The 27960-nt window shown below is 43.6% G+C and overlaps 1 protein-coding gene across 1 annotated transcript in view; it reads right to left on the bottom strand.

Annotated features, from left to right (window-relative positions):
- LOC122800225 (ubiquitin carboxyl-terminal hydrolase 36-like) overlaps nucleotides 1-27960 on the bottom strand; it is a 1786736-nt gene that overhangs the window by 1677082 nt on the left and 81694 nt on the right. The window contains exon 3 of the mRNA XM_044069718.1: nucleotides 921-1182. Within this exon, the coding sequence (XP_043925653.1) occupies nucleotides 921-1173 (253 nt within the window). The 5' untranslated portion in view covers nucleotides 1174-1182. The remainder of the gene's footprint in view (nucleotides 1-920; nucleotides 1183-27960) is intronic.

The raw sequence follows: 27960 nt of genomic DNA, 5'->3' as shown, positions 1-27960 counted from the left end.
GAATTGTGAACATATTTTCTGTGAATATAATGAGCTGGCAGACTTTAAAGATCCCTTCCAGACTGCTTGGTCAGTGATACTGGGTGAGCAAATTGGTGTAACTAAGGAAATTATTTTTTGAGCTATAATGCAGAATCTGAACTGCCTAGACACAGTAAGGCCTTGCTGAGTCTAATTCTGGTGGCTGCCAAAAAGCAATTACTAGAAAATGGAAATCAAAGTCTAAACCAACTGTAGTAGAAGTAGTGAATATAGCAAGAGAGAGAAAACAACTGAAACTGGGATCTTTAGAAAAGGTTAGGAGCAAATTACATAGAAAAAATGGGAATTGCAGGAACAATACATGCAGAGGAGGAACAATATTTAAATAAAGGCAGGATGTGAATGAGCTATGTAATGTCTGACTGATAATGACTGGATAGATTATAAGTGATGTATAATGTTTGCAACTAAAATTATGTCAGTAAGGTCTGTTTTCATTTATATAAATGTATGGTTATTAAATTATCATAATGTATGACATAGACAAAGATGTTTTTTGTTTAACAAAAAAAAGGAAGAAGAAAAGAGGGATACTGGGGCTCACATACAAGGGGAATAAAGACTGAGGCCACTACCCAGCTCTCCTTGCTATGTGGGAGGCATATGGGACATGTTGCTATTCAACCATACCCTGGTGAAGCCAAAAGATACAGCTCAAAACTAAAACACAGCAGCATTCAGTAACTGACCTTGGCCAGACACAGGTGAGTGGTAGCATGTGCACCTAAGCCAGTTTGATGCATTATTATGTTGCATTCTTGGCATCAGGATAAAGAAAAAGAAATATTCACTCCACGACAGAATCTGCACCAGCTTCGCATTAACTTATTTAAAATTTAAAAAAAGTATTTCCAAGGCAGTAATGGAGTGCTACATACCCTGCTTTTTCGAGGAAGGTCCATCAAATGGCCTTTGTGACACTGCTCCTTCAGGCTTCGTACTTAAGAGAACATACTTGCTTTTCAGTGATTCCAACTGATATGAAAAGGTCTTACTGGCAGGCTCAAATTCAATCTTCTGTAGCAGCACCTTTTTGGCAGAGGCAGCCAGGAGTTTACCAAGATCACCATCATCTGCAGAATCCTTCCGTCCAGGCTTCAATGCCTCCTTCAATTTGTCTACTATTGGCATGGCGCATCACTGTGACAGGGAAAAGAAATAATGAAATAATACTGTATCCATGCACTGCTCATTCCAAATGCTTCTGTAAGTAAAGCTAAATATTCACCATATATCAACCCTCCTCCACCATCAAAACTGCAATCATACTGATCAAAATATTAATAAAATATAAAGAACAGATCAAAATATTAATAAAATATAAAGAACAGAGTTAAGCATGCACAAGCAACCAGCATTTGTAATTCCCTAGATTACACAATGCTGCTGCATGACAAGTTTCTTACCACGGCTAACAGCACAGCATGAAAAAAGCCTCACAGAACAGGGTACAGTATATATGTTTTCTTACAGACAGTTGGGGCCTTGAACCAAAATACCACCTAACCCATTAATATCTAGCCTGAGTTGAGCAGATTTCCTGGCTGGACAGCTTTTGCCAAAGCTAAACTTCTGAGAATTTATATGGGCAATCTACCAGTAAATAAATGTATACATATGAAAAACTAAGTTACCCAAAAAAAAAAAAAAAAAATTTAAATATGAAAATTCTTCTGCATACACTCCTCTTCACAACAGTGATACACAGTCAATTTTATATTAACAAATAGTTAAGTCAATTTTATCATTACAATTACAGAAAACAGTATGTTTTATTATAATTAGGGAAATTAATACCGCTCTAGTTAATTTGCTGCAAAGCAGTTGTGTAGATGTCATTCCATTTTTAGATATCTGCATAACTGCAATTTTCATGCTTTAAAAGACAAGCACCTGCAAAGCAGTGTTTGCTAGATACCAAATAGTGTGTATGCTTTAATTTGCACTGATAAGAGTACCATAAAAACACATTCTGGTTCGAGTTATTAATATGGTAATTAATACATGGCACGTATTCGCAATATCCCCAGATAAAAGGTCATGTCTGACCTTCTCTGGCATGTAAAATGCTGTTCCATAATACATCCAGGAGAACAATGCCAGAGATGTTTACAGAAATATGGCATTTATGCATATAAACATAGTTTATTACTAAAAAAGTACAAATATCTGTAAACTGGTAAGAGGCAGCCAGCAGGCATTAGTGACAACTTTTGCAGCATTTTGTAATTTCTCATTTGATACCATGAAATACCATGCATGCTCTGTTTGGGTCAAGTAATGCCGCGGTGGTACGGTGGTAGCGTTGTTACCTCACAGCAAGAGGTTCTCCCATTCGATTCTCGATGTGGCTTGGGAGTGCCTTCTTTGTGGAGTCTGCATGTTCTCCCTGCAGTTGGGTAGCGTTCAAAAGACATGCATGCGTAAATGGGCGTGCCTTCGTTGAAGGTTGGGCGTCGAGCTGGCACCTCGGCGTTTTGTAAAAATCTACTGCCAATCATTAGCAGACCGGAGTTCCGCTGCGACGACCCCTTACCAGGAAAAAGCTGAAAGACAAACAGCAACAACTCTGTTTGGGTCAACTTATTACCTGAAAGTAACATGACAGATATTCATAACTGGGCACTAAGAAAACACTTTCTTGCTTACTGGCCACTGTATTTGGCTCAGTAGACATTCCAGAATTGAGCTGAGCTGCCCTGTGATATGCTTTTCCACAATGTTATGTGGACACTTTCCAACATATTTACATAAAATATGCATAAATACCATATTTATTCTTGACAACTATAAACATCTGCCAAGAGACATTGGCAACGAGAAGTTTTCCAGCACTGTATAAGCTTTCATTTGAAACAATGAAGTGCCACAAATTCCTTCTGGGTCAAGTTAACAAATATTAATATAGTACGAATTAATAACTGGCAAATGAAAATCATACTTACTTACCAATCATCCCATATGGGTCATGAGGCATTCCTGACCCATGTGCCGACTTGTGCGAAATGCTGATATACAATGCTATGTGGGCACTGTCCAAGACACTTGGGTAAAATATGCATACATATAACATTTAGTGCTAAACAAGTATAAATGTTTGCAAAGTGGTGGTACATAGACACCAGGTCATAATGAGATGCTTCCCAGCATTTCAAATTTCCATTTGATACCACAAAATACCACAAAAACTCCTTTCTAATCAAAATAGTTATAAAAAAATAAAAAAAAATGCACACATTCACGTTTGAATAAAAAATAAAAATCACAGTACTTCACTTACTGACCACTCAATTTTTGTCTTCCGATCAAACCAATCAATAGAATTTGTAAATATACAATAGCTGCAGTATCATACATTAGCTCAGTGCTGTTAGTCGCATACAGTGCAACACACTACAACCACACACACACACACACACACACACACACAGATGTGCCCACCAAATGCAATGTCAAATGGTACTTTCCACACTTACTTTAAAAAGTTGCATTTTGTTTTCCCAACGTCAAAAACTATAAAACCACAATATCACAACTCCATCTGAAAAAAAAAAAAAATATATGCGTTCCCCTCAACAATGGAGGAAATGCACAGTGCCGCTGACTAAATTCATGTATTTGAAAAAAAGAAAAACACTGTGTTTGTTTACTATTAAAACAATCAGTAGCATCAAACTGTATGAAGAAAAAGTCTTCAAAGATACTTTCAAGTTAGGGACAAATGAACTAGCATTCATCACCTTTAGCTCAAGAATCAGGGAGAGAGCTAAAAAAAGTAATGCAGACAACCGCAAACCAGAGACACATATTTTAAATGTTACATATAACCAGTTTTGCATTACATTGTATTTCCTGAATGATGTGATGCCTGTCATCACACAGGGACTGCAAAAAGATCTCAGCTTTTACAAAAAAAATATCCCTTAAAACAGACAAAAATGTAAGGGCAACACCAGAGGTAGTTTGCCAGAACAGTTCGTAAAAATGTCTTGCCGGGGGGGAGCAAAAAAAAAAAAAAAACTTCTGGAAAGAAATGACAACCTGTTCCATCAGCAGCTATAGAGACCCCTCACAAACTCATGTGCTGGTTTGCAGAGGATGTCAGTCGCATCTGCAGACCAGCAAATCAGACTGCGAGGCATCTGTGTAGCTCCTCAGAGTACATCAGGAAACATACTGCAGAACACAATGGGGTAAGGAGTTTTTCTGGAAAATGACAAACAAAAAACAATGAAAATGCATTTTCAAACTGTAAAGCATCTCAATGAATGGGAAATGAAAGTTATGTACTAACCACAATAGATCCATGTTGAATCTTTCCTATCTGGTTCAACGTGTAGGTTATCAGATCCAGTTCATATCAGACACAGAACATTTCCAAAAGACTCCAGTCCTCCAAGCTATGCCTCCACTACTCATAATACCTAGCTCTGACAGAATCACTTCAAACTGAGTTTGTTCCTCTCCAAATGGCTTCCACTGCTAATTCTAAGAACATGACACCAATGACCCCAAACAAAAGGAGAAGCAGCCTCCATGACTTGGTTGACCAAGGATCAAGAAAAACACAACACAGAAGAAGGCAGGTGGGAGGGAGGGATGGTTAAACTGGACAGAAAGACATCATATATATATGTGAAGTACGCAACATTCATATCCAATGTTGTCTTTTCGATGCGGGTTCAACCTGTGAGACAGAGTCCCCAGCCACATTACACTCTAGGGAGGTCCTATGAGAGCACATGTCGCAATACATTAGAACCAAAAGAGGGTCTAGACCTCGACTGAATATTCAGCTTGTAGTGGGGCACAAAGGTATGTGGACCCAACTAAGTAGCAGCAGCAGAAATGTCATCCACAGCAGCTCTCGAGAGAAAAGCTATAGAGACAGCCATAGCTCTAGCAGAATGACTTCAGTTTGCAAGGCAAAGTCTACATTTCACGGAATACAGTTTGAAAGGGAAATTAGAACGCCAATTAGAGTAGACCTACTTACTGTCTTTCCAAAATGGGCTTTTGAAAAGAAGATAAACAATTGATTACACTTTCTGAAGGACTTGGTTCTATCCAAATAAAACCTAAAATGCCTATGACCATCGAGATAATGAGGCAAATATTCTCCTTTGTTTGAAAATTTGGAGAAAAATACTGGTAAATGAATGGCTCGATTAAAATTGTTCTCCGTTGCCACCTTAAGCAAAAAAAGCAGGATCCATTCAGAGAGATAACCTGCCTTTATAAAAGACCAGATATGGAAGTACTGAAAATAAAGTCTGTGGCTCTAATGCACGCTCGGCTGAAGTAACAGCTACCAGGAAGAGAGTCTTCCAAAACAAGAACTTTAGGGGAAACTGTTGCTGAAGGCTCAAAAGGAGGTCCAGCAGGTACATTAAACATAAAAAGGTAATCCTAAGGAGGGACAGGAGGCCACAATAAAAAGGTTCCCCTGAGAAAAGCCTTAGAAACATTTAATGCCCCCGACAGGCATATTATCTCTGCCAATTGCCCTTTAATAGTGGAATAACGTGATCCTGAATGAAATAAAGTCAGCAAGAATATCAAGGATAGCCTCCAAAGATGGTGAGACTGGGTGCAAGTATTTAGAAGCTGCCCAAAAGGAAAAGCAACTCCACTTACTAGCATAGATTTTGCGAACAGATATATTCTGAGAAGAGGATAAAATATGGGCCACTCACTCTGAAAGCTTGGGATCTCTGGCCATCACAAGAACCACAGAAACCATGTGGTTAATCTGGGCATCCAAAGATTGTGCAGGATCAGGCCCAGCAGATGAGAAATCACATTTGGAATGGGATCCAGGACCCAAGAGGGTCACCTCAGAAGAAGCCATTGAAAGGGGAACTACACCAGACTGGGCCAAAAAGAAGCAATAAGGATCACAATCACTCTGCAATGGGTAGACTTCTGGAGGAACTTCACCAAAGGAGTTGGAAGATGCACATACAGGAGACCAAGCATACAGATGAGCAACCATGGGTGATTGTCCCGGTGGATGAACTTGAGAGTAGTAACTACTGCACTTGGTGTTGGTGGGGAAGTAAACAGATCGCAATATGGAGTGCCCAAGTACCAAAACCTAACAGCATCAACTCTAGTACTTAAGAGACCTCTCGTGAGGAAGAAGGTTTCTGTTCAGACAGTCCGTTAAAACGCTGGACCTTTCCTGTTATGTGTGTTGCTACCAGAAACCGTTGATATGAAATCACCCATTGAAAATCCTCATGGCCTAACAACAAAGAAGATAGGATCATGTTTCTCTGGTTTGTTCAGATACCAAACGACAGACATATATTCTGTCTGCACTGAACTCACACTCTTTGAGAGAAAGGCCTGAAAGGCCTGCACTGCAAGGACAGCCATTTCCAAGACACTGATGTGAAGACTGGCACTGGTTGTAGACTAGGTCCCTTGGACTATCCCCCCCATGAAATGACCCCCCCAACCCAAGAAGGGAGATGTCCATCGTGATTGTACCTTGTGGAGGAACAAAAGGTCTCTTGGCTGACACCAAGGTAGACTCCAACCACCACTTGCTGATGTGATTTCAACAGACTTCTGTAAATATGATGGGAAACTCCATAGGAAGTCTCAGATAGTACCATTACATCACTAGTATCCTTTGCGGTATCCTCATGTGGTACCTTTCCAAATGACCTAAGCAGACTGCTGCAGCCATGTGAACCAAGTCTGAGAACCAGAGATGCTGGAGGTTTCCTGTAAGACAGTAAGGAGCTGGCCTGAGAATAAAGGGTAGTTACTCTGAGAATCAGAGTTTTGCAATCTAACAGACTGTGTTCACCTAGCTACTGATGAACTCAAACATCTGGATTGGGTGAAGGTGACTCTTCACAACTGGAGTTGAGAGTTTCTGGCTCTGACAGATGATGCCCTCATGGAGGTGATGAAAAGCTAATCATCCAGGTAGGGGAAGACCTGGAAATCTTGCAGCCTGAGTCAGGCTGCTACGACTACCATGCACTTTGTTCTCACCACCACCTTGGTGTTGACTAACAGCAGTGCTCTGAAATGATGATGACCGGCTCCAAGCCCGAAGTGTAGAAACCTCCTGGAGTTAATCGCCATCTTTACATGATGTAAGTCGATCAAGCATATCCAGTCATCTTTCTAAAGAGAGGCAGAATGGACTGCACCATAACCATCTGGAGCGTGATCTGTTTCATAAAGAGATTTTATTTGCTTAAATCCAAAACTGACCTGAGGTTCTTGTTCTTTGGGACCAAAACGAACCAGGAAAATATCCCAGATCTGCAACTGGTCCATTAGGACATCTTGAATTGATTTTCTAACAGCTTTTGCATTTCAATATCTACATGCCTTCACTGATGTGGTGGCAAGTCCAGGAGGTGTTTGGTAATTTCTTTTGGGGGAAATGAAAATGGAATTGTGTATCCCCTGGATACAACTTATGCATCGGAGGTGATGGCCTCCCAAGCTTCAGGGTGAAGAGCCAAATTATTCCCAATGCCTCCAGAGCTGGACACTTGGGCAACCCTTCAGGAGAGCTGAAAGGTCATCCTGGAAAAAGGTCCACAGAAGCCCTGGTTCTGTAGACCATCCCTGCCATGCAGGTGGTGTCCATTTTGCTACCCCACCCCCATCATAGGGGGAATCGTCTGCAGAAGCAACTCGAAAACGCTGCTGCACTTCTCAAAAAAAAAAAAAAAAAAAAAAAATATGATGTTTCCACCCCTTCTGGTTTCCAGAGAAGGTCCGTTGGTGGTGGTGGGGGGATAGCAAACAAACTCCGATGACAGACAGCATCTTTCCATCCTGCTCATTCCTGGTCAGCGGCTTTAACCTTAGGGCCAAAGAGTGAAGAGTCATTATAAGGGACATTAATAATGGATGCCTTGAGGCAGTCTGCAAAGTTACACAATCTCATCCAAGAGTGAATACGCATGGTAGCCTGGGGAGTGCCACTGGCTGCAGTGTAAAGCAGAAGCATGGACACACTAGACAACAGATTGCAAGGTAGACAAGTCTCTGAAGACTTTTGACACTCTGGAGTCTGTTGTGTCCAAAGCACCACTAACACTTCAGACTTGACATTCCGCTGCAGTCTCATCAAGTGAGCCAGGTAATTTAACGCTTTCACTGTAAATGTGGCTGATGTATAGCAGCACTTCCCTAACCAGTCCAATGTCCTAGACTCCCTATTGGTGGGGTGAACCAATGAACTCTGTTCTAGCACGTCCTTTCTGGCAGCTACCACCAACACAACAGCATCAAAGATGGGGCCTTTACTCCAAAGTTGATGATCCCTGGTAGAGGCTAAGCCCTCATCAGATTTTTTGAGAATTGGTTCCAACACATCAGACTCCCTCCAGGCCCTCTAAGACACCAAGTCAATAAGTACATCTGGAGGGGGAACCAACCAGTACATGGATGGGCCTACCCTGAAAGCCTCCAGAAACACCAACCCATCCAGAGATGGAGCTTCAGCTGTCCAAACCCTGCGCTAGCAAAGCAGCTCCATAATGTTACCATAAGAGGAGTAAAGACAGGGGGATTTCAGGGACCCCTCTCCTTCCTTGAAGTTGGTATCCTTGGTGAGGTATTCCTCTGGGGAATCCAGTTGCTTCTTCTTGCACCACATCCTGTCATGACCTTCCCACCAAGGGGAAGCCAGGGAAGAGGTGGAAGAGGTAAAAGAGGCAGAGGACTCTGGGGACAGGGTAATCTGGAGGCCAACTGAGGTGAGCTATCCTGCAGCAGACTGATGCGAGTTCACAAGCACAGCTGACGAGGTGATAGGGATGCTGGTTGGCACTGACCACTGTCTCCGGGCGGGATAACATTCTCTAACACTGAAAAACAGAGGGTGAAGCTGGCCACCTGAAGCCAGCACCTCTGGGATCTGAAGATACCAAGGACCTGATAAACTGAGCAGCAGCTCCTGCCTGATCAGACACAGAATTCGCCAAACTATAAAGAGCCAAAGTGTCAAGAAAAAGAGAACTCTAAAACCAGAAGTGTCAAATTTCATCCAGAGCCCCTAGCCCTGAAGGGTTGGCTCCAAGGTCCACTCAACTCAGAAGCCACCAGAGTTGAGAAGGCCAAGGCAGCAGTAGGAGCCAAAATTGGGCAAAACATTGGATACAGTCCCAAACGTGGTAAGGTAAACTGCTCTGAGAACCCTGGAGTCAAAAGGCCCAAGGGAGTAAACAAGTTTGGAGCCGAGGCTTCAGGGTCAAGGACACTAGGTCGAAGGAATCAGGCCTACATGTATCTGCACTTCTAGAAAAGACCACACCAGCTGCTCCAGAACAGTCAGGTCTCAAACTTCCAACTGAGAAGTAGTCACCAAGAGAGGCTTGGAGGCACGCTCGCTAGAAGACGACTCGGAGAACCAGGTCCGAACTGGAGATGACTGGAGTCAGGGCAGAGGCAGTGAAGTCTCAGGAAAAAACTCTGGGGGGAGAAAAAAAAAAAAAAAAAAGAGTGGAAGCCTGAGTGAGCCCCTCTCAACAAAATGGGCTAGGGATGTGGAGAGTCAGAGAAGGGGCCTTTCCCACAGTCAGTGCAATGGGAGAAAAGGTCGGAGTTGTCAGATCCAAGGATATAGCCAAGACAGCTGAAGGAACTTTAGATCTTACGACCCCAGCTGGCTAGAGGAAGGAGAAGCCATGTGTTTTCAGTCTCCTTTTAAAGATTTGGGGCTCTTGGTCCCATCCTTTTAAGCCTGATCGCCCTTATCATGTTTAACAGTCAGAGAGGAAGAAGTATCCCTGGCTGGCAAAAGACCTTTAAGGACAAGCTTGGCCCTCCTTTCACTGACAACCCTGAATTCATAGCTGTCACAAATAGCACACTGTGTCTCCAAGTGAGCAGCCCTGAGACAGTACAAGCATCAATCGTGCACGTCATGGTAAGGGAGTTTGTGGTCGTACACCACATATTTCTTAAATCCCTTATCCTTCAATAAAAAATACAATACACAATAAAATAGAAGAAAGAAATACACTACTAACTATAAGCACAGCAACAACTACACCTACTCACAAGTTACGACTGCAGTTGAATCACTTCACACAACAAGGTGGGAAAAGCCAGTGAACATTTATTTATTTGCACTTTAACTTGGAAAGTCCAATGGGTTGAAAATGAGCCATTTTCAATGGAGGCCCGGGGAGAAAAGCACCATCTACAAATATTACAAAACTAATAAAGTTAACAAGTACAATACAATTTTCAAAAACCACTAAAACACAGTAATATATGAGAGAGAATAATAACATTTGAGCAAGGTGTTGTAACAAAGCACTGAATGAAATTAAAACAGAAGTACTTTGGAGTACATAAATAGAATTTGGAGTGCGGGCATATATGCACTCAGTTTCATGAGGTGAGAGGTAGGAAGAATTAGAGGAGAGTAGAACAGTGAGAAGTGAATAGGTTGGAGTTATGAGAAAGGAAAAAAGGGGGAGGGAGTGGAAATGAAATGAAGTGAATCAGTAGGTTGAGTTTTGAGAAAGGAAAACAAAACACATTAATCCTATTTCAACGCAAAAACCCACACTACCTAAATCTATCTACTAGAAAACTACAAGAACACATTAAATATTAACAAAAAGAAACTAGGGTAGTGGAAAAAATTGAGAAATTATGGCACAAAGGCACACAAAAAGGATACACCCCCAGTGGAGCTTGAGATCAAGCTGCTATCCGGGAAAGTGGCAAACGAGATAATTCTGTTATACCTAGGTATCATGGGTAGAGGCGGCAGTACTCGGGGACAGAAGTCTCTTGGAAATGGCCAGTCTCAGATCAGACCCAGACTCGATATCACACAGGCAGAACCCAGTGGAAAAGGCAACATCAGATACAATGATCTTTCTGCTACTGACTATAGCATTATGTGGCATGGAAACAGGTGGGTACCAGGTGATCAACCAGCGCTTCAAAAATGTAAGAAATTTATTTTTCCAAATGAGACCTAGTACTTTTTTATAACATGCAGTTAAAAATGCACAATACCAAAATGTGACAGCAATAAGGGAAACATATGCTTTTAAAGCTGGGAGCACTCACAGGAGTTGAAGGAATTGTATGCATGGGAGGAAGTACTTAAACAGAGCTGTATGTGTGAGTAGGCAAACAACTTGCTATAGTTTGCGAAGGAATTAAAATCACAAAAATGAATAAACTGATGCAAACACAGCAATTCCCACCAACATTCACAACCTGCCATATTCTTCAGCTAAACTCTGTGTATTCCGACTGAAAGTGCTACTGAAACAATTCGAAATATAAAGTGAGAAGTATATTTTTTTTGGCATTTCTTTAAAAAAATTCTGCATTAGCCTAATTTTTTTACTTGACTGATTTAGATATATATATTTGCTGGCTTCCGATCTATACTAAAATTGCTGTTTTTTCTCCCACCCTTATTCCTGCTGTGCTAAATAGTGGTCTAACAACTTTTGTGTTTTATCTGATTTTCTCAAAAAATTGAGAAATTACGGCACAAAGGCACACAAAAAGGATACACCCCCAGTGGAGCTTCAGATCAAGCTGCTATCCGGGAAAGTGGCAAACGGGATCCGAGATAATTCTGTTATACCTAGGCATCACGGGTAGAGGCGGCAGTACTCGGGGACAGAAGTCTCTTGGAAATGGCAAGTCTCAGATCAGAGCCAGATTCGAAATCACACAGGCTGGACCCAGAGGAAAAGGCAACATCAGATACAATGATCTTTCTGCTACTGACTACAGCTTTATGTGGCATGGAAACAGGTGGATACCAGGTGATCAACCAGAGCTTCAAAAACGTAAGAAAACTACTCATGTACCAACTCTTTTGCTCAACGTTTTCTGGAATTCATAAATTCCAATGCCTTGGATCAACTTATCCACACCCCCTCCAGAGGCAACAATATCCTAGACCTGGTCATTACCAACATGGGTGACCGGTGTTCCGCACCAAAGGTCAATCCCTCATTGGTCAGATCCCACCACAAGCTAAATCACCCTAGACATCCACATCCAGTCCCCACCCCTCATTAGGGAAACTACCATAAAGAATTTCTCCAAAGACAACTTCACGCTTCTTAAGACAGAAGTGGCAAACTTCACGACTCCCATGCAAACGGACAATAGAGGTACGACTGTTGAATCCTACACAATTGCACTTTATAAGCACTTACACATGTGCATGGATTGTGCTATCCCTAGCAGAACTAATGCTAGTCTCCAAAAAAATGAAGCCAATCTGGTGGTCCTCTGCCATAAACAAACTCTAAAACAGAAGAAAGAAACTGTTGCAAAAAAAAGAGTAAAGTCCCATGATTGGAGGAACTCCCTGGTCAGCCTCAGTAAGAAGCTGAGATCCCTCATAAAATCCTCCAAAGCTAGTTACGAAAACAAAATTGCCACTGATTCTAAAGATAAGCACAAAGCATTCTATAGCTATGTCAGGACTCTCAATGGCAACACTCAGATCTGCTCTGAGTTACGGCACTAAATATACAGAACCAACTGATATTGCCAACATCCTGGTAGATAGGTTCAGTGCTAATTTTACCCCCTAAAGGGCCCATCTCTATACCGGAAGAATGCAAGGTTCCTGTAATCAAGGCTGCACAGGTAAGAGCCACACTCTCCAAAGCCAAGAACACAACATCCATGGGACTTTAACATCTCAGGCTGTGTTCTACACAAACTACAGAGTGAACTGGCACCCCACCTAAGCACCATGTTCAATCATAGCCTCACCTCAGGCTTTGTGCCCACTGAATGGCGCACAGTGACGGTTAACCCACTCCACAAAAGCGGAGCCAACACGGACCCTGGGAACTACCGCCCATTAGCCTGACAAGCCTGGTCTGCAAGGCCATGGAATGAATCATCGTGGAACTTATAAACAAAGCTATTGGTAATCTTCAAACTCTGGACCCCACCCATTTCGGGTTTGTAAAAGGCAGATCAGGTCTCCTAAACCGGATGGACTTTTTTGAAGCAGTTACCAAAGCCATAGACGAGGGAAAGGTGGTTCACACAGCCTATCTAGATCTAGCCAAGGCTTTTGACACCATCCTCCACTCTGGAATTACAGACAAACTCACTAAACTAGGTGTAAATCCCTATGTCACAAGATGGGTTTCCAACTGGCTAACTGACAGAACCCACACTGTGAAAGTAGCAGCCTCCAAATCCGACTTCAGACCAGTGACAAGTGGAGTACCACAGGGTTCAGTCCTGGATCCTCTCCTGTTTGTTATCTAATTCTCTAAAGCACAGGCTAACACAGAAGGTCTTTGGCTAATGAAGTTTGCAGATGACTGCAAACTAGGAGCAATAATCGAAACTCCTAACGATATGGACATCCTACAAAAGGGCCTCACTGAGACACATGCCTGGTGTCAAAAGCCATGGCCTCAAGCTCAATGCCAAAAAGTACATGGTCATTCCCTTTGGTAAATACTCTGTACCCATGAACTACCACATAGGCAGTAGTAAACTTAACACCGAAAGTGTGATGAGAACTTGGGACACAGGGGGACAGTAGTCTCTCCTTTGATAATCACATTGCCACAGCAGTCAGGAAATCCTTCTACATGGCACACCTCATCACAAAAGGTTTCTCTTCCAGGAAAAAAAAAAAGAGGTCATAGTTCCCCTCTACTCATCACTCATTAGACCCATTATAGAGTACAACGCCCCTTTTGGTATGTATCTCACAAGACATCTACAACAACTGAAATAAATGCAGAAATATCTCACAAAGAGGATTATCAGCCTCAAACAGATGCCCTATGTAGACAGTCTAAAAAATCTCCAGCTTTACTCCATTGCATATCGCCTACTCAGAGGCAATCTCTGCCTAACATACAAAGCTATGTCAAACCCAGAGCTGTTGGATATGCTCCACTTAAAGAAATCCCAATCCCTCCGAGCTACACGCTCTAGGGACCTAAGCCTTGTCACCGCAATAAAGAGAACATGCTGGAGGGATAGATTTCCTGTCCCAGAGACTTCCCATACTCTGGAACAAACTACCTCTCTATATCAAACAAAGCTCCTCATTAGCACTCGTCACAGAAAAATCTTGATGACTGGATGGGAAATAGGAAATTCACCCCAGGGATCACTTCTGTGGCTCTGCTCGACAATGGCACAGGAAAATAATTTTCTTGGGTGGTGAAAGCCAGGGTACCTTCTTGGCTAGTCTTATATAGGCCCTAGGGCCAATATCCTAGTACTTCCCTCTGAACCTATAAAGAAAAACACAATTCCTGCTCATCTTGCTAGAGCTCCATTTGTGCCTTGTCAGAAAGTGCTTCTTAATCTGAATTACAGAGCTACACAAGTATATTTTTTGCACTTTATCTAATTGTTCAGGGTTTCTTATCAGCACTAGACTGGTTGTATTTATTGGTGTAACAGTTCTGCACTAGTTTACTGCATTGTTTTTATTTGTTTGACTGAATTATTTACTTTTCTGCATCTCCATTTATATATTTGCTGATCTGTGTATGAATTTTTGTTTTCCCCCTACCATCCCTCCCAATTGCTGTTGTTCATAGGTAGGTACTAGGCTATTGGCCCTAGGGTCTATATAAGCCTAGCCAAAAGGTACCCTGGCTTTCGCCACCCAAGAAAAATTATTTTCCTGTGCCACTGTCTAGCAGAGCCACAGAAGTAATCCCCGGGGTGACTTTCCTATCTCCCACCCAATCAAGATTTTCCTTGAAGAGTGCTAATGAGGAGCTTTGTTTAATATAGATAGGTAGTCTGTTCCAGAGTATGGGAAGTCTCTGGCGCAGGAATCTATCCCTCCAGCATGTTCTGTTTATTGTGGTGACAAGGTTTAGGTCCCTAGAGCATGTAGTAAATAGGGATTGGGATTTCTTTAAGTGGAGCATGTCTAAAAGCTCTGGGTTTGACATAGCTTTGTGTGTTAGGCAGAGATCGCCTCTGAGTAGGCGATATGCGACGGAGTAAAGCTGCAGTTTTTTGAGACGGTCTGCATAGGGCATCTATTTGAGGCTGGTAATCCTCTTGGTGAGGTATTTCTGTGGCCTTTCCAGTTGTTGTAGATTTCTTGTGAGGTACATACCAAAAGGGGCATTGTACTCTATAATGGGTCTAATGAGGGACGAGTAGAGGGGACAACGACCTCTTTTTTCCTGGATGAGAAACCTTTTGTGATGAGGTGTGCCACATAGTAGGATTTCCTGACTACTGTGGCGATGTGATTATCAAAGGAGAGACTACTGTCCACCTGTGTCCCAAGGTGTCATCACACTTTCAGTGTTAAGTAGACTACCGCCTATGCGGTAGTCCATGGGTACAGAGTTTTTACCAAAAGGGATGACAATGCACTTTTTGGCATTGAGCTCGAGGCCATGGCTTTGACACCAGGCATCTGTCTCAGCAAGGCCCTTTTGTAAGAAGTCCACATCTTTTGGAGTTTTGATTATGGCTCCTAGTTTGCAGTCATCTGCGAACTTCGTTAGCCAAAGACCTTCTGTGTTGGCCTGTACTTCAGAGAAGTAGATACCAAACAGAAGAGGACCCAGGACTGAACCCTGTGGTACTCCACTTGTCACTGGTCTGAAGTTGGATTTGGAGTCTGCTACTTTCACAGTGTGGGTTCTGTCAGCGAGCCAGTTGGCAACCCATCTTGTGACATAGGGATTTATACTTAGTTTAGTGAGTTTATCTATAATTCCAGAGTGGGGGATGGTGTCAAAAGCCTTGGCGAGATCTAGACTGGCTGTGTGAACCACCTTACCCTCATCTACGGCTTTGGTGACTGCTTCATAGAAGTCTATCAGGTTTATGAGACATGATCTGCCTTTTACAAACCCGAACTAGGTGGGGTCCTGAGTTTGGGGATTACCAATGTTAAAGTTTATAAATTCCATGATGATACATTCCATAGCCTTGCAGACCAGGCTCGTTAGGCTAATGGGGCAGCAGTTTCTGGGGTCTGTGGTGGCTCCCCCTTTGTGGAGTGGGATAACCGTCGCTGTGCACCATTCAGTGGGCACATAGCCTGAGGTGAGGCTATGATTGAACATGGTACTTAGGTGGGGTGCAAGTTTGTTCTGTAGTTCATGCAGAACACAGCCTGAGATGTTGTTAGGTCCCATGGATGCAGTGTTCTTGGCTTTGGATAGTGTGTTTTTTACCTGTGCAGCCATGATTACAGGAACCTTGCATTCTTCTGGTATAGAGATGGGCCCTTTAGGGGAGGACAGGGGGTAAAGTTAGTTGTGTTCTTATAGTTGTGGCTTTTGCTCTTGCCTACTCCTACTGTAAATTTGGTAAGGGACACTCCTCATTAGCTCATTCTACCTAACACAGAGATCATTTGGAAAGGTCAAACCCCTTAGTTCCTTAACCATGAATTTTCTTCTGTTCCTCCTCTCTCCCTTTCCACTTTACTAACAACAAAAAAAAACACTATTCAGCTTCTTTTGCTGTATTTGTGTTTCCTCCTCCTACTCTATTACTTTATCTTGCTTTTTCTGCTACTTGCTGCAGCTTGTTCTCTAAAGTGTTCAATTGCATCTGTCTGTTGCATTTGCTACTGCTTGTTTATAGCATGTTTACATTGTAAGTGTTATTCTAAGCCTCTTAATTTTGGTTTAAGCACTTGGGCTTTAGGTTAACCCCTTAGCTCTCCCTGGCCTTCTCTCTCAGATTCTGAAAAATATGGATGGACAATTTCCTGCCAGTTTGGTTGACATGGGCATCCTCAGACAGACAGTGTAGCAACTGCCTTATGTACACAGACAACCACCTATTACTACCACCTAGGAACACAATTTGTGAGAGATGCAATTACCAAGAGTCCATGCGCTCTCCCTCACAAGCCAGTATATCTGGCACTGAGAAGGATGTCAACACAATCACTACACCTCAACCACCATCCACACTCACACAACCCACACCCACATATGTGGAGGTCTTCAGCAAAAACACACCCAACCAAGGGCACCTCCAAGGCAAAATAACACACGGGATCTCCACAGCCCTCCACATCACATACCATGCATAATGCACACACCTGTGTCTCACAACCACTATGCCTTAACCATAAACCCAACATATTAGTCATAGGAGACTCCACTGTGAGACACACAGATGTGCCTCTCACCAGGTTGGATAAGGAGAATGTCACAGTTATCTGTCAGGGACCAGAATCTGCCATATCACACATGCACTCAAGTCTCTCAACAACAGGTACTGTTATGACTCTGTCATAGTCCAGGTTGGTGTGAATGACTTGAGACGTACCTCCCTGGACTATATGAAAAGAGACATAATTGAAGTCACTGAATGTGTGTCCCAGGCAGGTATGTCCCTAGCCTTAAAGCAGCATTCTACTGTTACCCAAAATGATGCCTCAATACAAACAGAAAATGACTGACTTTAACAATTGGCTTAGGAATCCAGTACCGGACAGCCTGGGACGATATGAACAACGGACCACGATGCTTTGCCAGAGATGGCCTGCATCTGTCTCACTTGGGCTTCAGGCTTCTGGCAAAGGCGATTGCCTCCCCCATAGTGCCTTTCTTAGAAAAAGTGAAAAGGTTAAAACTACCAACATAAAAATTTCTACAAAACCCAAATTAAAGGTCATGCTGCTAAATGCTCAGTGCCTAGACATGAAAAGTACAATTGTGTACACTTACCATAAATGTAGATGTTCGAGTCTATTCACTGTTGCAGTCATCACATTTGGGTTATCTGCCTGCAGGTAGCCCTCAGCCAGCCTGAATATCACAGTCTTCAGATTCCTGCGTCAGATGCAGTCTCTTCCATGACGTCAAGTCATCAGGGGTATAAAACATGCAGCAGACGCCATTACATCAGGTTTTCTTGCCCCAGATGTCAGGTACCCCCACAATGGTAAGCAATTATATGTTATGGTACACCTCCAACAAAAAGCAAATACACCAGAAAACAAATATACCAAACAAGAAGGAAAGGCAGAGCCAAGAGAAGTCAGGGGGCTGGTGGGAGGGTAACCAGGACTGCAACAGTGAATACACTCGAACATCTACATTTATGGTAAGTGTACACAACTGTACTATGTTCTTTGTGTTTCACTGTTGCAGTCATCACATTTGGGTTGATTCCCAAAGCTAAGGAAGGGAGGAGGACGTTAGAGAGCATTAGGGCCAGCTATTAAGTCTTGCAAGACTGCAGTGGCAAAACCAGCCCTGGATTTAGAAAAACTAGGCATGCGGTAATGCTTGGTGAAGGTATGTACAGAGCTCCAGGTAGCAGCTTCTAAGATGCCCCTGGTAGGGACTCCTCTGAGAAAGGCTGCAGAGGTAGATGCAGCTCTGTTGGAATGTGATCTTATCCCCTGTGGGGTAGGTTTTCTATGGTGCTTGTAGAAGAAATTAATGCAATGGGCTATCCATTTGGAAATGGTTTGCTTTGAAATGGCTTTTCCCTCTGCCCCTGCAGCAAAGCCAACTAGCAGCTGTTCAGATTTTCTGAGAAGCTTAGTCCTGTCCAAATAAAATCTAAGTTGTCTGTACATGTCCAGAAAGTGCAGTATTTGTTCCCCTTTGTTTTGTGGATTAGGGAAAAAAGTAGTTAAATGAATGGACTGATTTAGGGCCACACTAGACACCACCTTGGGCATAAAGGAAGGATTGGTCCTGAGGGAAACCCTGTCTGCATGGAAGATGATGAAGGGCTCCACTGCCATGAGGGCCTGTAATTCAAACACTGTTCTTGCTGAAGTGATGGCTAGAAGGAAGGCTGTTTTCCAAGAAAGGAATTTCAACTCTGCTGTTTCAGCTGACTCAAAGGGGGGGTAGAGTGAGCTTTTCCAACACAAACTTAAGGTCCCAGGCTGGGTGGGGGCTCTGCTTGGGGGTCTTAAATTTTTGGCCCCTCTAAGGAATTGTTTTAGCAGGGGATGAGAGAAGAGGGGTGTGCTGAAATGGCAGACGCATTAACTTTAATTGACGAGAAGGATAGGCCCTTGTGGAGCATTTCTGTTAAGTACTGAAGAACACAAGGTAAGCTGGGCACCGTTGTGCAACCCCCTTCCCCCACCCACCGAGTCTGGCTCCAGGAGCAGTATCTTTTCCACTTTTCAGCATAGGATTTTCTAGTACTGGGCCTCCTTGCCTCCACAATGACATCTACAACTGCTTATTAAGGGATGCTATTGGAGAGCTCAAGGAATTAGCCAGGCTGCAAGGTTCAGGGTTTGAAGCTGAGGGTACAGAATCTGGCCCACCTACTGGGGACAGCAGGGAAGGGGTTTGAGGCAGGTGCCATGGTTCCAGCAGTGTCATACTGTGCAAGAGGGGGTACCAGTGCTGGCGTGGCCAGTCTGGTGCAATCAGTATTGTCCTTGGTTTGACCTGTTTGATCTTTAGAAGAACCCCCGAGAGGAGAGGCAGAGGGGGAAAGGCATAAACCGAGGGGCTTTCCCAGGTAAAGGACAAGGCAGCCACTTTCCAAGCTTGACTGTGGGGAGTCCTTGTGCAGAATTTGTCCAACTGGTAGTTCTGAAGGGAGGCAAACAGGTCTACCTCTGGAGTCCCCCATTTGCTCCTCAAGGTTGAATATTTTTGGTTCTAGTTTCCATTCATGTGGGTCCATGAGATTTCTGCTTAAGTTGTCTGCCAGTCAATTTAGCTTGTCAGGCAGGAATTGAGCTTGTAGGTGCACTTGGAAGCTCAAGGGTGTGTTCCACAGAGCCATGGCTAGTCTGCAGAGAGGGTATGAGTGGGTTCACCCCTGCTTGTTTATGTACCACATAACTGTGGTGTTGTCCGTCTTTACCAATAGTTGTCCTGGAAGAATGCAGTCTTTGAAGGTTGTCAAGGAATTCTGTACAGCTACCATTTCTTTTTGATTGATATGCAGGTGCATCTGTCTCAGGTTCCATTTGCCTTGAATGCACTTGCCCTGCAAAGTGAGCCCCCCATGCATAGTCTGATGCATATGTTGTTAGGGTTTGGGCGGCAGGGGGTAGAGTGAAAGGGAACCCCTTGTTGTGGTAGCAGGCCTCTGCCCACCAAAGGAACTCTGTCTTTATACAAGGCATGATGGATTCCAGGTCCCGAGAATGTTGACACCATAGGCTTTTTAGATACCATTGTAGATTCCTCATATACTGTCTTGCATATGTAATTAGTAGAATGCAAGAGGCCAAGAACCCCAGAGCTTGCAGAATTTTCCTTGCAGATAGCTGGGTTTTGTGGCCAATAGTTTGAAGGAGTTTGTCAAATAAACTTGTTTCTCCAGAGTGAGGAAAGCCATCTGGGAAGTTGTGTTCAAGCTTGCTCCCAGGAATACAATCTGTTGGCAGGGTACTAGATGAGATGTATTTTCGTTTACGGTGTATCCCAGTGAGGTTAGAAGTTTCTTTACAAAAACACTGGGAACTCATCACCCAGGACAAATGGGTTTTGAACATAGTTTCCCAAGGATACAGATTCCACTTCCACACACTACCAACCCCAAATTTTATGTACAGATGTTGTAATAGAAAGTCCTGGCTTTCTGCCTGAATCAGACAATCGTCCAAGTATGGGTATATATGAATATTGCTCTGCCTGCAAAAGGCAATAGCTGGAGCTAGACACTTTGTGAATACCCTGGGCGCAGTAGATAAGCCAAAGGGAAGTGCAGAGAACTGATACTGCATGCAGCCTGCCCTGAAGCGTAGGTATTTCCCGCAAGATTCCCTTAATGGAATGTGCAGGTAAACTTCCTTTAAGTCTAAGGTTGCTAGCCAAGCATCTTTGCCTAGCATAGGAAGAAGCTGTTGAAGTGTTAGCATTCTGAATTTTGGGATTACCAGAAAAGTGTTTAGAATAGACAGGTTCAGGATAGGACACCAGGAGCTGTCTTTTCTGGGTAGCAGGAAAAGTCTACCTTGCCTCCTTTGTTCTGTTGGGACAGGCTGAATAGCCCTGATACTTAGAAGAGAAAGAACCTGCTGTTGGGCCTCCGCCCACTGATTTGGGGGTAGATCTGGCCAACCGTTTGGGGTTGGTAGTGTGTGGAAGTGGAATCTGTATCCTTGGGAAACTATGTTCAAAACCCATTTGTCCTGGGTGATGAGTTCCCAGTGTTTTGCATGCAGGGGGAGCTTTCCTCCTAAGGAAGCAGGCAGATGAGCAGGGCTTGGAAGGGTTAAGGTTAAGTCATTGTGCGATTTTTCCATAAGGGGGGGTGGCTTACTACTCCCTACTTTGGAATTGGGAGCCCCCCCCCCCCCACTGCTTAGGCCTGTGCACAGCCTGAGACTGTAACCTAAGTGGTCTGCTGTTCCTATGTTGGGACAGAGAAGGCCTGGAAAAGACTGGAAAGGACCAATTCTTTGAAGGCCAATGCCTACTAAATCTGGGAGGCTGTACTTGTAGGGAATCTTTACAGTTTGCATAAATTTAGCTTTTTCCTCCATCCTTTTGAGCACTTTTGCTTTGTTGCCAAAAAGGTGGTCTTGGTTTAAGGGAGTATCCAGTAATTTAGCTTTAACATGATCTGGCAAGTTTTGCTCCTTAAGCCAAGCATGCCTTCTAAGTACAGACCCAGTGACAGCAGCCCTGCAAGATGCTTCTAAAGCGTCAAAACCGCATTGCAAAGTATGTTTACCAACTTGTTCTGCAGCATGTATTAGATCCTGTAATTCTTTGTGTTCAGCACAGTCAGGAATCAGCATCATCTTTTGTTTAAGTAGTCCCATGATATGCTGCTGATACTTTAACATATGAAACTGGCAATTTAAAGCTCTAATGGCCAAAGTAGCATAAGTATATACCTTCTTACCCCATCTGTCCAAGGCTCTAGAATCTCTATCAGAAGGAGTAGGATTATTGGCAGCAGTAACCTTAATGCCTTTTGGTCCTTGGGAAATGGTTTCTGGATCCGCAGTAGGGTTCTTGAACAGGAACTTGTGAGAGTCAGGTACTCTGTAATACTGATCAGGTTTTCTCAGAGCTGGAGGTAATATGTCTGGGGAAAGGTTAGATTCCAAGAAACATCTTCTACAATGTCCAGAACAGGAGGGATAGCTAAGGCCTGTGTTGAGGAAGGAGTAAGAATTCCCTAAGCCTCTTTTTAGAGTCAGAGTAATCCTGGCTTTCCCAGTAGAAATGCTCCCTAAGAGTGTGTAAGGATTCACCAAAAGAAAAATCTTCTGGAGGGGAAGCACAGGGAATGGAATCCTCTGCATCAGAATCCTCATACGTAGATAAGGGCAAATCCTGGTAATCAGAAGGAACAGAAATATCAGATTCCTGATCAAAAGAATCAGAAGGAAAATCCATTCTAGGTCTCTTAGAGGGGGAAGGCTGGCTTCCCCTAATTAAGGTAATAAGGTCTGCAGCCATTCTAAGCATTTGTTGTTTAGGCATATGGGCCTGAGCCTGCGGTTTGGATGTCGGTTATCTAGGCGTGGTGCAAGTTTTAGGCCTTGAAGAAGATGATGGCATCGGTTTAAAATACAAGTCTGTAGGCCTGAATACACCCTCAGAAGCCGGTGCCTGTACAGCGGCTCCGGACCCATCCAAGGTAGAGACATCTGCAAGTTCCATAGTCTAAGAAGCATCTCGCGGCATACCAGACTCTGAATGGGTCTCAGTAGAGGCCTGCGAATCTGAAGTAGCGGGTATCAGGGGCTGCAAAAGCGCCTCACTGAGTACCGGTGGACTGGCGACTAACTTAACGGAAGCATCGTCGGCAGTTTTTGACCTATGTGGTCTGTCTCTGTCTTTATCCTTATGTTTTTTCGGAAGATCGGTAGTCAGATGGCCTAACAAAGCCATTTTGGAGTACAGAGACAGAGTACCAAAATAATTTGCTGCAAAGATAGCCAGACGATGAATAGTTCGGGTGTTGAACAAGGCACAAAACTGACAGCAAGGGATGTCGTGATCTGGGTCTAAGCAGGGAATGCAGTACGAATGAAAATCTTTATGAGGTACTTGCTTCCCACAGGTAAAACAATTGTTAACTTTTACTGACATCGGTTGGAGCAAGAAAAAAATCCCCAACAAAAAAATCCTTCCGTTCTGAAACTCGAAAACAAAAATTTCAGGAGTCGGTCGACCGGCACTTGCGAACTGCTTCTGGCACCGCACGGCAAGAAAGACTGACATAATGGTGTCGGCTGCATGTTTTATACCCCTGACGACCTGACGTCATGGAAGAAGAGGCAGCATCCGACGCAGGAATCCGAAGACTCTGGTATTCAGGCCGGCTGAGGGCTACCTGCAGGCAGATAACCCAAATGTGATGACTGCAGCAGTGAAACCTGTAGAACATCTGCACTCACTGCATGCATTCTTAACCCTGAAAAATGCCGACATCTGTGCGGTCACAGAAACCTGGTTCAAAGCTGTGGAGAGCACCCCAGCCATACCTGCTTACTCATCCTATCATACATTCAGAAATCAAACTGTGGGTAGTAAAGCCAAAGGAGGTGGAGTTTCAATATACATTAGACACACACTTTCAGGCTGGTCAAACAGTACGACGTACAAGAGACACTCCAGGGGCAGTTAACCATTGATAAGACCCCTGTATAAATCATAGCTAGCTACCAGCCCCCAATTCTGACCCAAGATGCCCAAACTGCCTATCTAGACCTCTTTGAAGCTATCAAGATTCAACCCTTTACCCTAATCCTGGGTGACTAACTGCCCAAACATAGACTGGAACTACTACTCATGCCACAACACAAATGCCCACAGATTCCTCGATTTTGTCAATGCAAATGCTTTGGAACAGCTTGTCGATACCCCCACAACAGGTGATAATATCTTAGACTTGGCATTAACCAACATAAGTAACCACTGCAGCATCCCTGCAGTATCCCCCACCCTTGTAAGATCCAACCATAAAGCGGTCACGTTCGAAGTCACAATCACCCCCGACCCCCCCCCCCCCCAGCTAGGGTCAAACAAAAAACTTCTCCAAAGCTGATTACAGCCGCCTGAGGGATGGTATTAACAGCTTCACAGCCCCCCCCCCAGGAACTGGCACTAGTATAAAAAACTATACAAAATTACTATACGAACATTTATATAGACACATGGAATCCGGAATACCTGACAGGACTAAATCATCCTCCGCAAGGAAGCGTAAACCTGTCTGCTGGACACCTGCAATAAATAAACTGCATAACAAAAAGAAAAAAATTGCTGTCCAGGACTAAGAAGGAGCAGGTGGCCAAATGGAAGCAATCTCTCCTTAGCCTAAACAAGCAAATAAGAGCAGTAGTGAAATCCTCCAAAGCAAACTACGAGTCCAAACTGGCCACATCTGCTAGAGACAATCATAAGGCCTTCTTCACATATGTCCGTAATCCCAAAGGTAGTACCCAGATCTGTTCAGAACTGGTGGTCAAGGACACTGCATACATAAATTCAGGCAGGAACTTGCAGCACCATTAGGCACCCTATTCATCCAAAGCCTGAGTACCAGCTCTGTCCCAGCTGAGTAGAGGACAGCCACCGTCATCCCTTTACACAAAGGTGGAGCATCCACTGATCCCGGAAATTATAGACCCATCAGCCTAACTAGCCTGATCTGCAAGGCCATGGAACGGATTATCATGGATCTCATTAACAAAGACATTGGCAACCTCCAAACATTCGCTCCAACACAGTTTGGCTTAGTCAAGGGGAGGTCATGTCTGTTAAATTTGGTCGACTTTTTTGAGACAGTCACTCAAACAAATGACTGGTGCTAGAAACCATAGCCTCAAGCTGAATACAAAAAAATGCATCACCACCCCCTTTGGGGAGAGTGACGTCCCCATAAATTATCACATTAATAACAACTTCCTAAGTAAGAGGTCAGTTGTGAGGGATATGAACACCCAGATTGATGACCTGACTTTTGACCACCATGTTGCTTCCACTGTATGGAAAGCTTTCTACATGGCCCACCTCATAAGCAAGGGTATCTTATCCAGGGACAAGGTCATCATAAAGTACAGTTTTGTACCTACCATAAATGTAGATGTTCGAGGATCCACATTGCTGCAGTCCTAACTATTGGGTAGTCCGCTGTCCAGTCGGCCCGAATACCAAAGTATATGGCTGACGTCGGTCAGGGCGCATTAGACTGACGTCAGTACGTCAGGGTACTAATGCGCATGACCGACGTCATATCCTCAGTCTTTTCTTGCCCCAGATGTCAGAAGACCCTGAAAAGATAAGGCCAAAACCAAAAACTCCAAACATACCTGCACCAAAAATATGTACAATATAGACAAAATTACCAGAATATAACCTCACCTACACAACCACCCCTAAACACAGAGGGGAAGGAGGGAGGTAATTGGACTGCAGCAATGTGGATCCTCGAACATCTACATTTATGGTAGGTACAAAACTGTACTATGTTCTTCATTCCACATTGCTGCAGTCCTAACTATTGGGTAGAATCCCAAAGCAGAGTTAAGGGAGGCTGGCAAATCATAAGGAAACAGGAGCTGACAACATGCCTTGCAAAATAGCTGTGGCAAAACCAGCCCTAGACTTAGAGTAGAGAGGAAGGTGATAATGCTTAGAGAAAGTATGCACTGAACTCCAAGTAGCTGCCTCCAAAATATCCTTAGTTGCCACCCCCCTTAGAAATGCTGTTGAAGTGGCAGTAGCCCTAGTGGAATGAGGCCTAATCCCAACTGGAATCTCCTTGCCATGATGGGAATAACAAAATGCAATGCAAAACCCAATCCACCTAGAAATAGTTTGTTTTGACACAGGCTTGCCCTGCGAACTCAAAGCAAAAGAAACAAACAACTGCTGAGACTGCCTAAAATCCTTAGTCCTGCTCAAATAATAACGCAATTGCCTGTGTACATCTAAAGTGTGCAAAATCTTTTCCCCTTTATTTTGGGGATCTGCATAAAAGGTAGGCAAATGAATAGTTTGGTTTAAAGCCACACTAGAAACCACTTTAGGCATAAAGGAAGGATTAGTATGTAAAGATACCCTATCCTTATGAAAAATCAGGAAAGGCTCAACCGCCATAAGGGCCTGCAATTCAGACACCCTTCTTGCAGATGTAATGGCTAACAAAAAAGCAGTCTTCCATGACAAATATTTCAATTCAGCAGTAGCTGCAGGCTCAAAAGGTTGTAGAGTGAGTTTCTCCAACACAAAATTGAGGTCCCAAGCAGGAGTAGGAGCTCACGTGGGGTCGATATTCTTTGCCCCTCTAAGAAATTGCTTGAACAAAGGATGCGAAAACAATGGTGGGTCACAATCATAGTGAGCTGAAATTGCTGCAGCATGAATCTTAATGGAAGAGAAAGACAAACCTTTGTCCAATAACTCAGTAAGATATTGAAGAGCCACACTCAAATTTGGCTCAGAAATCTCCAAATTGTTTGCTGCACTCCAAAATAAAAATCTCTTCCATTTTTCATGTACACTTTCCTTGTACTAGGTCTTCTGGCTTCCATAATCACATTTAAAACTTGTTGAGGAAGTTGAGACCTGCTGTCTTTCAAAACAGAATATGCCAGGCTGTTAGATGAAGAGAGTGAAGCTTGACATTGAGCAGGTGACCGTCCCTCTGAGACAACAGGTGTGGAATCAAGGGTAAAGGCCATGGGGCTTCCTTACCAGACTCCTCAGTAATGGGTACCAGTGCTGCCGAGGCCAATCTGGAGCTATTAAAATCATCCTTGGCTTGTCTTGTCTGACCTTTAGAAGCACCTTTGGGAGAAGAGGCAGAGGTGGAAAAGCATACACATGAAGATTTTTCCAACTGAAAGAAAGAGCATCCACTTTCCAAGCTGTGTGATGAAACCTCTTTGTGCAAAACTTTGGCAGCTGGTGGTTTAGTGGAGAAGCGAACAGATCTATGTCTGGAGTTCCCCATGACACTGTCAATTTTTGAAATACATGAAGATCCAGTTTCCACTCGTGGGGATCCATGATTTGCCTGCTTAACACATCTGCTAAGGAGTTCTGTGCTCCCGGCAGAAACCTTGCCTGAAGAGTTAGTTGCAAGCTGAGCGCAGTCTCCCATAAAATCATTGCTTGCCTGCACAATGGGTAAGAATGTGTTCCCCCTTGTTTGTTGATGTACCACATGACAGTTGTGTTGTCTGTTAGAATCAACACCTGCCCTGGAAGAAGTAACTCCTTGAAATTCATTAATGCAAACTGGACTGCTAACATCTCTTTCATGTTGATATGTAGATGCTGTAGTCTGGCAGGCCACTTGTCTTGTATCCACTTTCCATTTAGATGAGCTCCCCAAGCAATGTCTGAGGCATCTGTCGTTAGAATCTGACTCGCCTCTGGTCGGGTCACAGAGAGTCCCTTGTTTAGGTGACATTCCTGAGCCCACCACAAAAATTCCTTTTGAATGCAAGGTATTATTTGAATGACAGTGTCCAAATCCTGGCAGTGCTGTGTCCATACATTTTTGAGATACCATTGCAGCTTCCTCATATGCAGTTTGGCATTGGGAAGCACCAGAATACAAGATGCCATGAACCCTAAGGCTTGAAGGACTGTCCTTGCAGTCAGCCCGGACTGAAGAGATAGTTGATGGAAGTAACTGGAAAGATTCTTTTGTTTGTCCGGGGTTAAAAGGCCATCTGGGCTGCTGTATTCAGTCTCACACCCAGAAAGCACATGTCTTGAGAGGGTACTAGACTGGACTTTATTTCGCTCACAGAATACCCTAGGCATCTTAGCACTGCTATGACATATTCCAAATGCTGTAGAAGGTCTTCCTTTTCTTGAGCCAGAATCAGGCAGTCGTCCAAGTAAGGATAGATTTGAATTCCTTTTAGCCTGAAGTAAGCTATCACTGGAGCCAGAACCTTTGTGAATACTCTGGGCGCAGTAGATAAGCCAAAGGGCAATGCAGAGAACTGATAATGAGAATTTCCAGCTCGAAAACGCAGAT

Source organism: Protopterus annectens, chromosome 4.part0 (assembly GCF_019279795.1).
Source record: "Protopterus annectens isolate FY-2018-M chromosome 4.part0, PAN1.0, whole genome shotgun sequence".
NCBI classification, from domain to species: domain Eukaryota; kingdom Metazoa; phylum Chordata; order Ceratodontiformes; family Protopteridae; genus Protopterus; species Protopterus annectens.
Note: the sequence above shows the minus strand (reverse complement) of the source record. Positions and strands in the feature narration are given on the sequence as shown.